Genomic DNA, 12,276 nt, shown 5'->3' with positions numbered 1-12,276 from the left:
TTTCCTAAGGGGACAGTAATTTGAACATGTGCACGTCACTCAGCTTTGCTTCCTGGATTTCTCCCTCTTGTACTGTGACTGAGGAGTCCCGTGACCCTGCAGTCCTCTGGGAACCAGGCCCCCTTCCATCCTCCCTCCCCTGACCTCCTGGCAGGGTGAGGGATGGCCTGTCCTTACCAAGCCACCAGCAGGTGGGCGTTCCTGTCCCCAGGCCCCAGTCGAGTGCCAGCAGCCACGCAGGCACCCTCCCTCCCCCCGCCCCGGGCAAAGACTCCTGCAGGGTCTGCAGGACGCTGGGAAGGGGCCGCAGCCCCACTGCCTCAGCCCCAAGCAGCTCCCTCTCCTAGTCAACGAGCCTCTGATGAATTTCCTAACAGCGAAACAGTGAAACCCAGGGGTGGACACAGGAAACAAGACGTGTGTCACTCGGTCTGACTTCCACAGGCCAGAATTTATAAGCATCTGAGGGTGGATATCCCTGTCGCCACCTAATGACTAAAAACAAAACCGTGCTAAGTCACTAGAGCGCTAGACCTCGCATTATAGATAATGAAACGCTTTATCCTGCGCCTTGATGCAGAGCCCACATCTCCGGGACGCCTGGGGGCTTGGTCAGTTCAGCGTCTGACTCGATCCCCTTCACCAGCTCAGGTCAGGATCTCAGGGTCGCAATGGGCTCGACGCTGGACACGGAGTCTGCTTTAAAAAAAAAAGAGACTACATTTCCTTACATGTGGCAAGAGTTCAGCATTTTTAAACAACCCTTTGGCTTTTGACGTGCCCCTGACTGGTTCTGACGACAAGGCCCTCGTAGGGACGCCCCGGCTGTCCCAGTGAGCTCCCTGAACTTGCGTCTGTACACACAGCCGGCTGATGCCGTGCTCCACCCGGAGCCTCCTCACCTGCTGCCAAAGGCGGGCTCACCTGGACCCACGGAGTGCACGGCGGGGCCAGTGGGCATCTGAGTTGGTGCTTTAGGAATCTCCCACAGAGTGGCCACACCTAAAGCCAGGTTTCAGCACTCAACTTTCAAACCTTACAGCCCGGGACTCCCAAGCAGCAGCTTCCAGCACAACTGGCATCCCCATGCTCCGTGCTCCCAGAGCCTCGAGGGCTTGCTTCCTCCCTAAGAACACCAAAGTGCGCAATCACCACACATCTCAGACAGGGAAACCCACAGTAGGGGCGTCACCACGTCAGGGTTGAGCATCAGCTGGGATGTCAGGGCAGGCCTCAGGGAGCGGGCCTCGGGGCAATTATGACGCACCGCTAACAGGAAGTGTGAGAGGAGTGGCACCATGTTCCTCTCTCGCTCCAGGCTGGCCTTCAGGAAGCTGCCCAAGGACAGAAGTCTTCCCTGCGGAGAGCCAGCCCTCCAGGTAGGGGGATAATCTGTGAGCAGTAGGACGTTACTGAGCTAAGAACCCTTCCAGAGGTGGTATCCCCTTGTTAACACAATGCATGAAACAAATTCAGGTTTATCAGGTCCCCAAAAAGACCAAAAAGACCTGAAGACCAAACAGACCTGAGTTCTAATGCCACTCATTTCAGAGCTAACGAAGGCCTCTTGACCTGTAAACGCAGTAGGGAAATGGGCACATCTCGCCCCCGGAGGCTTACGGTTCTCCAGAACACACACGAAGTGCACACTTCTCGAGGTTCCACAGCCACCCCGGGGCTGTTTCCGCTCTTGTCGCTGTCCCCACCCAGCCACCTTCCTGAACAGCACATTCCACCCCGACCCAGCTTTCAGTGGCTCCCAGAGACATCAGAACCCACTTGCTTTTGTTACCTGAACAGAAAGACTGGTGCACCGACCTGGCCCAGAAACCCAGCCGGGGCGCCCAGGGGCACATTCAATTAAGGTTTCAGCATCAGCTCCCTGTGCTCAGTGCAGTCTGCTCAGAGTCTCTCTCTCTTTGTGCCCCTCCTCCCTGTGCTTTCCCCCAAGACAAATAAATCTTTAAAAAAAACAAACCTCAGCCAGTCCACACATCCCCTGCACAAGGGCTTTAGACCTCACAGAGCTGTCTGTACCATGGCTCTTTCTTCACCGTACTGTCCCCCCATCTCTCATCAGGAACAGCGCCCCCTGCATGGTGGACGTACACACCGGGCCCTGCACCACCGTGCACTCTGTCCTCTGCTGCCCACTTCCCCCACAGCCACTCTTGGGGCAGCGGGACGCCTGCGCAGCCCAGGTCCAGGGCCCCAGGTCCAGGATGCAGCAGGGCAGGAACCAACTCGCCAGTCCCCGCACCCGCAGCTCCCCTGGCCTCGATGGGAGGGCGTGAACAGAGCACAGCAGCCCCACCTCGGAGCCTGTCCAAGGTCCCAGGCTGCAATCACTGAGAATTCCTGGGAGCGTGCTAAGTAAAGATAACTGTTTCTAAAATATAACCAAATGAGAAAAAGAACAGCTTTTACTCCAAAAGCCAAAATGGTGCTCGGGAGCCATGGACACGGCAGGAAGTGGGCTGTCCAGGGCTCCGCAGCACCCAGCAGTCTAGGCTACAGCCCCAGGACAGTTAGGGCTGCTGGGGAGCAGCGGGAGGCTGGGGTACAAGGCTCAGGCTGGCTGACCCCGTGTCCACCAGGAACACCCTGGCCTTCCAGGTCCCCTGATAGCACAGTTTCCCGTAGGGCCCCAGCCCTGGTAGTGGTGGCAGACGCATCAGCGACAGGTAGCTACAGAGCTCAAGTAACAACACCGACAGGTGCTTCATTTTAAGGCTCAGTGAACCACATTTTGGCAGAGTAACCAGACACAGAAAACCTCAGAACCTACAGAACAGGTGTTCAGAATCCAAAGGTTAGACCCACTGTCCCGTGCGTCCCCGAGCACAACTAAGCGGCAGCCTCCCCACACCCCCCTGCCAAAACGACCGGCTGTGCACCATGCCTTGGCCCTGTAGTCCCGAAGGAGGGGACCATCTACCAACCTACACTATCCACGGCTCAGGAGATTCTGATTCTGGAGTCTGGGTCTTAGGAAAATTTTCTGTGTCTCCTAATAAATATACGACGACTTTTACATTTCTTATGTTAGTAGATAAAGTGACCTAAGACAGCAAGACAAATTCACCCCAAATATTACACTTGCTCGTTGGAAGATGGAAACTGCATGCTCTGACCTCCGCCTCTGCCACATGTCCAACGGCAGCACCTTCTCTCTTTCCGTTTCCCCTCCACCCCAGGGTCTATCACCTGGAGTCCTCGAGGGGGATGGTGCCCAGGGCTCTGTCTGCTGCGGGCTGTGCACAGCGAGGGCCTCCCCGGGAACACAGACTCTGCGGCGCAGACCCGCTCATGGACACTGGAGCAGACACAGCTGTCGCCCTGCCTGGGATGCGCTTGACACAGGGAGAGCCTGTGGGCCATTTCCAGATCAACCTCCAGTGTAAAGTGTACATGTTTTACCAAATACACGATATGACTGGAATGTTACTAAGGAAAACAGCCCGTGGCTGGCCCTCCTGTCCTCAGGGCCCCATGAAGCCCACCGTCTCATGTGGGGACACTCAGGGCAGACTTAGTCACGATCCTCTAAGGCTTTGGAAAATGCACAAGAGGTTACGAGGTACTGAGGAAAACAAACAATGGATTTCACAGTACATACATTCTGGTGGAAGTCTGTTCTTTCTAAAAGCAAGTCTCTCAGTTTTCTTTCTGCTTTCTGCCAAGCTAAACAGCACTCCGTAAACATACTGGCGAACTGGCCTATAGAGCAGGGCGGCGGGAGGCAGGTCTTTGCTGGCTTCATCTTCAATAGAAACAGCAATTTTGATTTCACCCTTTGCATGGAAGAAAGCAGAATAATATTGCACATTTTTCATGTTGAATTTACAACAAACTCACAGAAATATACTGCATTATCTCCAGTTAACGACATTGCAATTCTATTCCAAATCAATTGCTAAACCACCTGAGTGCAGTGGGGTGTCAGGGAGAGTTCATTTAGCGGGTTGTCAAAATGTATGCTCAAAGAGTCAAAATAAAATCTACATGGTTTCATCTTTAATCTGGAACCCAGAGCATAAGGAAACCACATAGGCGACCCCGAAATCTTTCAAGCAACAGATAACAAATAGAATAGAAAATGCTGAGAACTTGCAAATTTTACTTATGAGTCAAGATGGTCATATGTAATGAAATTCATAATTTTTAATGACCTACATGAAATCCAAGAAATGAGTATCCTGAAAATAAAATGGTCAAAATGTCTTTACCAAGCTGTTCCATAAGTCATTACCACGTGCGAACATGGTCTCCCAGAGAGCACACCATGCGGCATCCCTCCCTCTGCAGGGGTCGGCAGGTGCCAGGCCTCCGCTTTGGCCCCGCGGGCCCTCGGGAGGCGTGCCTCCTGAATGAGGGGCATGCACAACTGCAGAGGCAGCCCTCAAAGGAAGGCCCGATCTGCTCACGCCCTGCAGCCAACATGGCACGAGGCGAGGTGCTGTGCATCTGCACCTAAGATGGCCCCATCTCGGACATTCTATGGCATCCAACTACATTTCAAGAGATTTTGCAGGGAACTTTATTTAGGAAAGTTCGTGACCTAGGAGTATACATATGACCTTCGATGTCTATTAAATTTATCACTACATACTCTGAATAATTCCATGGCATTTACTCTTTCTTCACAGAAATTTCATTTCAAAACTGGTCTCTCCCTTATCCACACAGACCCGGTACTTCTATGCGGTGGGCACTCTCTCTGGGTCCCTGGCTCGGCCGGCTGCCTGCATGAGTGTGAAGCCTCGCCTCACAGCAGACATGTCAGCCTGACAATTTATTACCAGAGCCACAGGGCTCACAGCAAACAGCACACCTGACACTCTAGGCTCTCCCTGACATGCAGAAAAATGGTAGGTGGCCTTTTAAAATCTGAAGAATCATTTACTTTTCTCAACCACAGTCACTTTATCAAGTCGGCCCTTGAGACGAGGGAGTGGTGGAGGATGGGCCGACTGTCACTCAGCCTGGCCCCGAGGAGACCACAGCGGGCAGGGCAGAAGCACAGGGGTCAGGACCTCACAGCCCACACGACCCCACAGGGAAGGGCGCACTCTCCCCCAAACCTGGGTCCCTTCAAACTCAGCAAATCCTTCTCCCACAACAGGAATCTTCCACTTACCCTTACAACATGCGTTGCCCCTGGAAAATAAAATGTTTACCTCACAACCGTAACCTGAACAGTGATACCGTGCGTGCAGACCGTACCACACAGGGCATGACACCTGCAGGCGACTTTAAACATAAATCATAGGAGCTGAGTGAGTCTTGGTGCTCGTGGACTGACACGAGGGAGCGGTCCTCGGCTTGGCCAGCTAACGGTCGCGGTCCGGCCCGGGGTGCCGTGGGGCTGGGGGCCTGTGCACTTACTGACCCCACCATACAAACCGCAGACGGATTGCGGAAAACAGGGAGAAAAATGTCTGATTATCTGTGGAGCTACAGACACTGACAAAAACATGTTAAAAATACATGATGGTAGTAAACCCATCCACGTGAGAAATCGGGTCACCGAGGTTACGTGTTAACTCGTGGGTCTGGGGTATGAACGCCAACAGAAAAACGGCAAGTCCCTGAGAAAATTTACATGGACACGTAGATCCATTTGAGACAAGATTCAAAAACGATGCCACACTGATGTCCAGCGAAGCACACATTTGGTCAGGGGACCCTGACACTGTGCAAACACAAAATCGCACTTTCTGACCTTTACCACGTCACACAGTCCTGGCTCTAAGGGCTGCGCCCACCATGTCCCAAAATACGCAGCTCAGTCCACCACCCTGCAGGGGACTCCAGGGCAGGGGACAGAGAAACAGGCCCTGCACAGGACCTCTCACTAAACCTGACATCATGGCATCAATGTGGTACGGGAAACTTTGAAATTAGAAATAAAAATAAAATCACAACTCAGAAAATAACATGATGTGCCATTAATTAGAAATCTCAAAAATACGTTCTATCAAACTGGAGGAGAAAATCAGACTCTGCCCCGTCCTGCTTACTGCATTTACAGTGCGCTTTTTCGCCTTTTCTCCCAAAGTGCAAGAAGGGGGAAATGCACTCCTTTCCCAGAGCTGGTAGGACAGAACGTGGCTGCCATACCTTCGTCAGGACGTGGAAGATGTAAGGGTACATCAGCCCCTTCTTGTGCCGGTGCTCCGCCACTCTCAGTACCTCAGGCGCCACCGGGGGCAAGGGCGGTGTGGTGATGTCCATGTGGTTTCGGGTGGGCATGGATAAGAGGCATGGGATCGGCTGCACAGTGCCCAACTGGCTTCCCTTCCCCTCAGCGAGCTGGCTGCCCGAGGAGGCAGTGGACGAGCCTTCTGTCTGCAGAGCACAGGCGAGAGGGGACAACAGGTCAGGTCATGAGGTCACAGCTCCCCTTCCACTGTGCCTCCCATACAGAGGACGCAGTGGCAGTGATGCCCGGAGCCTGTGTGGGGGTGGACGCAGCTTCTGCTGGTGGCCCCATCACAGCAACTCCTGGGGCCCCCAACAGTGGAAGCAGCACTCTGTGCTCCCTGACCCCCGGGTTACCACTGTATCACCCCTTGTGTGGGGGAACGGGAGGAGATGCTCAGAGAGGCTGTGTCACTCCCCAGACCTCACACCTACTCCTCACCACAACTGACATTTAGAAACAGACACCCAAACTCAGCCGTTCCCTCTGGTCATCAGTAACCCCAAACTAAGTACACAAAGGGAACAGCTTACCAAAAATTAAAGCAAAAAAACAGGCTAATTCCTTGTTTTAAACAAGGAATCATTAGAGCTGATGAGTCACATCTATATATAACGACATAAAAATATGTATGTAGGACAGTGTTAAGTGAAAAATACCCATCCTGTAACAGCCAATCTCCAAAACAGAACGTGTACAAGGCGCGCAGGGAAGAGCAGTGGGCACATAGGGGCCTCGGAGATGGGAGGCCGCAGGCAGCAGGCTAGGGAAGACAGGGAGACGCACCCCCTACACTTTCTCTCTACAAATTTCAGCAAAGTCCAAAGTGTTTCCTGAGATCAATTATTATTTGTACAATAAATGTTTTATTTTTTTCTCATGATAAAGGCTGGAAACAATAATTGCTTAATTTTGTGCCAATCTAAGGAACATACATTTCTGTTTGGAAACAAAATATATTCTTCACAGTGGTGAGTACTTCACTGCTCACTTCTACCCTTGAAAACAGAATTGCCAAATCTGTTCTTAGGACCTAAGTCGAGGATAATCCACAAGGGTCTTCTGTGCTCTCCCCCTACACACTGTGGACAAAACGGATGACAACTTCAGAAGGTGATTTGCTAACAGCAGGCATGCACAGAGCATTTCTGCTGCTTATGCACAGGACGACCCACAGCAGTGAGAGCATTCCAGAGTCTTAAATGAATTTTCGACAGAGTCGCATTGTGTACACATGAGGCCTCTCCAGCTAGAGATGGGCCATGTCCTGAGGGACCACGTGTTGGTGCAGGTGTGGCTCTGCCGCTGAAAGGTATTCCTGGGGTCGCCAGTAACAGGTAGGACTGGATAAAGGGAACGGAATATATGTGATTCCTATTTGTTGTGATTCTCGTTCAATCTCCATAAAACCCTGCAGATGAGGGCTCCTGACCAGAGCGTGCGTCAGCAGACAGGAGGCATTCCAGCAGGGCCACCCAGCCTGTGGAAGGTGTAAGCTGTGCCCTCCCCCTCCCCCACAGGTCTGGGGACCCCCCCTCCCCTGCACTGACATCTGAGATCCCCTCCTTCACACCAATGTCTGGGACCCCTTCCTCCCTGCCACTGACCCCCATTCCCTTCCCATACCCAAAGAGTGTGACACCCCACTGCCTTCCCGCCTTCCCAGCCAGTGTCTATTACTCATAACGTGGTTTTAAAAAGCAGAGCACTTTGCTTTAACCCACCACTAAAAGCACATGGTCAGAGACAAGATTGGAAGGAATAAAAGCCGCCCTACTACCTTTGTTTGGTCTCCTGGGTCTCCCCGTGCTTGCGGCTCTGAGTGGCTTCCTGTCTTCTCCCAGCCAATTTTGTTCCCACTGATATGGCTGAACATAAACAAAGGAACACGGTTACTGGTTACTGTCTGCCTAGCACCACACTAGCTGTGACAAGCTGACCATGCAGAGCTCAGGGCCTCAGTGGTACCAACCTCGCCTCCCCCAGCGGACCCCCTCCACACAGTCCTGCGCCAGGACCTCACCCTCTGGGAAGAGAAAACAGAGCACTGAATCCAGCAGAGGGCCAAAGAGGGCCAGGGACGGCCACAAAGGGACCCTCGCCGCCTAGCCTTGGAACTTAGGCGTCACCAAGACATGGGGTCCCACACCCCACCACCCAACAGCCAGCAGGCAGGGGAGGGTTCAGTGTTACATGGATGAGTGTTACTCCTTATTCACACAGAGATCGTACACAGGGGCTTGGCCTCTTCTCCGAGGGGCTGCGGGAGCACAGGCCAGGGTGACTCATCGGGGAAGGCAGAGTGGCCCTCAGGGTTCAGAGAGTGGATGGACGGCACAATCTTATTTGAGGAACATCTTCAAGTGACAAAGCAGGAACAACCAGGATGTGCAAAGGGACAGGGACAAGCAGGGACAAGTGGCTCACAGCCCAAAAGTGGCTATATCAGTCAACACCATGAAAACACTGTAGACTGTGACCCATTAGTAGCTTGGGAAAACATTTAGTGGGTTTAACCAGCATTTTTTTAAAAGATTTTATTTATTTATTTGTTTGTTTGTTTGTTTATTTATTTATTTATTTATTTGAGAGAGAGAGAGCGCGCGCGCACAAACCAAGGGAGGGGCAGAGGGAGAAACAGACCCCCGCTGAGCAGGGAGCCTGACACAGGGCTCGATCCTAGGACCCCGGGATCATGACCTGAGCCGAAGGCAGATGCTTCACTGGCTAAGCCACCCAGGCGCCCTTAAGCAGCATTTTTTAAACACCGAAATGGAACAGAATGCAATAAATGTGGGACACATGGCATCATCTCATAAATTTTTTGTTTCCTTGTTATCACAGACCACAACACACAAGGAAGTTTACTGTGGTCTCGGGGAAGACTCGTGAAAGCCACTATCCTGGAGGGAGCTGGGAACACAGCCCCGCAGAGGCAAGCCTTCCCTCATCCCTCCTGGAACCAAAGCCGGCTTCTAAAACCAGTGCTGGCCACAAGGTCTGCCAGGGAAGAGCACTTTTATTAGACTGGCCTTTTTAACTGACTCACGGGACAGATGGAGATGTCTTTAAGAACCACTAATTCTCCTGGGGCTCCTGGGTGGCTCAGCGGTATAGCGTCTGCCTTCAGCTCAGGGTGTGATCCCAGGGTCCTGGGATGGAGTCCCATATTAGGCTCCCCACAGGGAGCCTGCTTCTCTATGTCTCTCACGAATAAATAAAATCATAAAAAAAAAAAGACCCACTAATTTTCCTATCAACTGGCTCCGTTTTAGTTATTACCAAAACAAAACAAATGCCGAAAGAAGAGCTGAGGAGCAGGCTGCCCATGGTAAGCCAAGAGTCACACCCTACAGTGTGCCTCTCAGAGCCCATCGTGGATCCTCAGTCCCAGCCACAGGTTGGGGCACCCCAACAGCTGCCTAGCACCCAGGTCCCCAGTCAGCGAGGGCTCTGTTCATGTATGCTCCTCCTTTGAGCTCTCTCAGTCCACAGCTTTGCAAAACTGCAGGAAGCCTAGTGACAAGGAGGCATCACGATAAACATAAGTATCCCAAAAACACAATGACCATTCTGTTCAAATTCCAGAGAAAGAGGAGGCTGGAGTGGGACTCAGGACATGGCCGGTACACCAGGCACCTGATCGGAGGACAGAGGGCTTGGTCCCACCACACACATGTCTAGCACACATGCCAAGCACGGGAAGGAAAGGCTGGCGGCACCGAAGTGGTCTAGAATGTGGCACAAATAGAGCTGCTAACGTACTTTTTCACTAGAAAGTCGGTGACATAGTGACGTTTAGTGAAACTTTAGAATACTTGAATGCTTATGAGTTTTATAAAGAGACATAACATCTATTAATTACAATTTTAAACAGTTAAGTATAATGCACCTGTAACAAAAAATGCACGCACTACAAGGGAACAGCCTAAGGGATGCCTACAATCTGAGCATGCACGTGAGCAGCCAAACCAAGCGAGGGCTGGCAAGCCAGGCCTCACCCCTTTGCACACCTCCTCCCCAGGGGAACGGCTAACCAACTTCTAACAGCAAACGTGCTCTTTCCTTGGCTTCCGATGCCACATAAATGGAATGTGTACTTCCTGTGCCCAGGGTTTGGGATCTGCAATATCCCTGCCCACTGCGCTGGTTCAGCCTCAGTGCAGACATGTTGCAGGGGGCATGCCACCGCCGCATCTACTGTCTAGCCCGCCAGAGACTCGGGAGCTCCCGCCACTGACACGCAGCATCTTCTGTGGCACCCACATCAGCCTTTCCTGGGATGTGGTGAGCTCCAGGCTGTCCAAGTCTGTGCTTCCCTGATGACATCTGCAGCGTCTCCTCTTGGGGCTGCCTGTACAGGCCACACGCCTTCCCCTTCATCACAGGAGTGCACAGAGTGCTCTTATGGATGTCTAGCACGTCCTCTGCTCTGGACACAAGTCCTCAGTCAGGCAGAGGAATTCCGCACTCCAGGCCCACTTCGGGGTACATGGGTTCCTGGGTGACGCCTCACCCTGCAGGCTTCCAGCCCACCCCCAACTGCTATTCTCACAGCCGTGTCCTTTGTCGCATGCATTACGCTGGCACGGACTGTCTATTTCCATCATTCAGTTATATATTCTAGGAAGCTAAGTGCTCGCAGCCCCTGCCAAGCGGGAGCCCAACAGCTGAAGGAATGAACCACAGAACCACAGTCTCAAGGTATGTGGTGAAGATGGCAGAAACTGGAGTTCTCCACGTGACATAGAGCTCTATGTGGGGACTCGTTCCCTACACAGCCCCTTGAGCACGCGAGGGGCCCCAGGCCAGCACGCACAGGGCAGAGTGGCGGGAAAACTGCCCACCCGCCACTGAAGTGGGAAAACTCATCCCACCGGAGATCACACAGCACCTACATCTACAAACACCTGTTTTGTTGCATGTGGATCATTACCAAACTAACAGTAACATTATAATCTATGGGTGAGCACATGGCCTCCCAACAATCATACCGTAAAACCTGAAATTCTGTCTGAAAAGTGTCTTGAGAATAGCCAACTTCTCTCAGGTCCAGAGCATTTCATTTCACAATGACTATGTAACTTTACAACCTGAAACAAGCTTCCAGCACATGATAGATGCCTCCCCCTGGAGAACACGCAGTTAGTTGTTTCACTCTACAACAGCTCAGAACGGGCCCCGGTGCTGGCGATGCTCTGGAGCGACCTGTGGGGACCCACACAAGCCGCAGGAAGCCTGATGTTCCCGCTGCACCCTGTGGACAGGAGGCAGGCTCAGGGAGGTAGGCCCTGCACACGGCCAAGGGGCCATACAGATAGGCTGAGTGGCAGCAGGCCAGCATACCGCCATGCTCTGCGGGCCTCACTTTACAGCTGATACAAGGGCTCCCCTACACCAAAGCTGGTGAGAGACAGCAAACCACCCTCCACACAGCGTTCCTTCCCACATGTGGGCCTAGTCAAGGGGGGGCGGTGCTGGTGTCCATGCACACCGAGGGTGAGGGTGAGGGTAAGGCAAGGGTGAGGGTGAGGTGAGGGTGATGTGAGAGTGAGGGTGAAGGTGAGGGTCAGGTGAGGGCGTCCATGCACACCGAGGGTCAGGGTGAAGGTGAGGTGAGGGTGAGAGTGAGGTGAGGGCATCTGTGCGCATCGAGGATGAGGGTGAGGGTGAGGTGAGAGTGAGATGAGGGTGAGGGTGGGATGCTGACCACAAGCGGCTAACTGGTCAACAGCAAAGAAAGAGCAAAGGCAAATGAAACCAGGTAGGAAGCAACAAGACAGGAGAGCAGGGTAAAGGATCGAGTCCCCAGCAAGAGCATGCCATGTGTGGAAGGTCACCAGGTGAGCACAAGTGCAGCTGGCCTGCAACAAGCTGCATCTGTTATCATCAACCTGTGCTCCTCCATGGGGGGAAGGGCCTGGACCCACAGAGCTCTGAGGGCCTGAGGCCAGGGGCTCCCACTTCAGAGCCAGGGCACAGGGCCCCCACCACCACCACAGGTACTGTCCATCCACTCCGATGTGAGCCCGCACCACACGTCCTTTCATAAGAAGTCGGGAATGGAGTAA

General features: G+C 52.9%; 1 protein-coding gene across 1 annotated transcript in view; it reads right to left on the bottom strand.

Annotated features, from left to right (window-relative positions):
* The window catches only part of FAM120A (family with sequence similarity 120 member A), an 87,860-nt gene that overhangs the window by 27,581 nt on the left and 48,003 nt on the right, over positions 1-12,276 (bottom strand). Inside the window, exons 8-10 of the mRNA XM_025984392.2 lie at positions 7,986-8,073; positions 6,124-6,351; positions 3,620-3,794 (exon numbers count right to left, since the gene is read on the bottom strand). Of these exons, the coding sequence (XP_025840177.1) occupies positions 3,620-3,794; positions 6,124-6,351; positions 7,986-8,073 (491 nt within the window). The remainder of the gene's footprint in view (positions 1-3,619; positions 3,795-6,123; positions 6,352-7,985; positions 8,074-12,276) is intronic.

The sequence above is a fragment of the Vulpes vulpes genome, chromosome 1 (assembly GCF_048418805.1).
Source record: "Vulpes vulpes isolate BD-2025 chromosome 1, VulVul3, whole genome shotgun sequence".
Taxonomy (NCBI): Eukaryota; Metazoa; Chordata; class Mammalia; order Carnivora; family Canidae; genus Vulpes; species Vulpes vulpes.
This window is presented reverse-complemented; position numbering and strand designations above follow the sequence as displayed.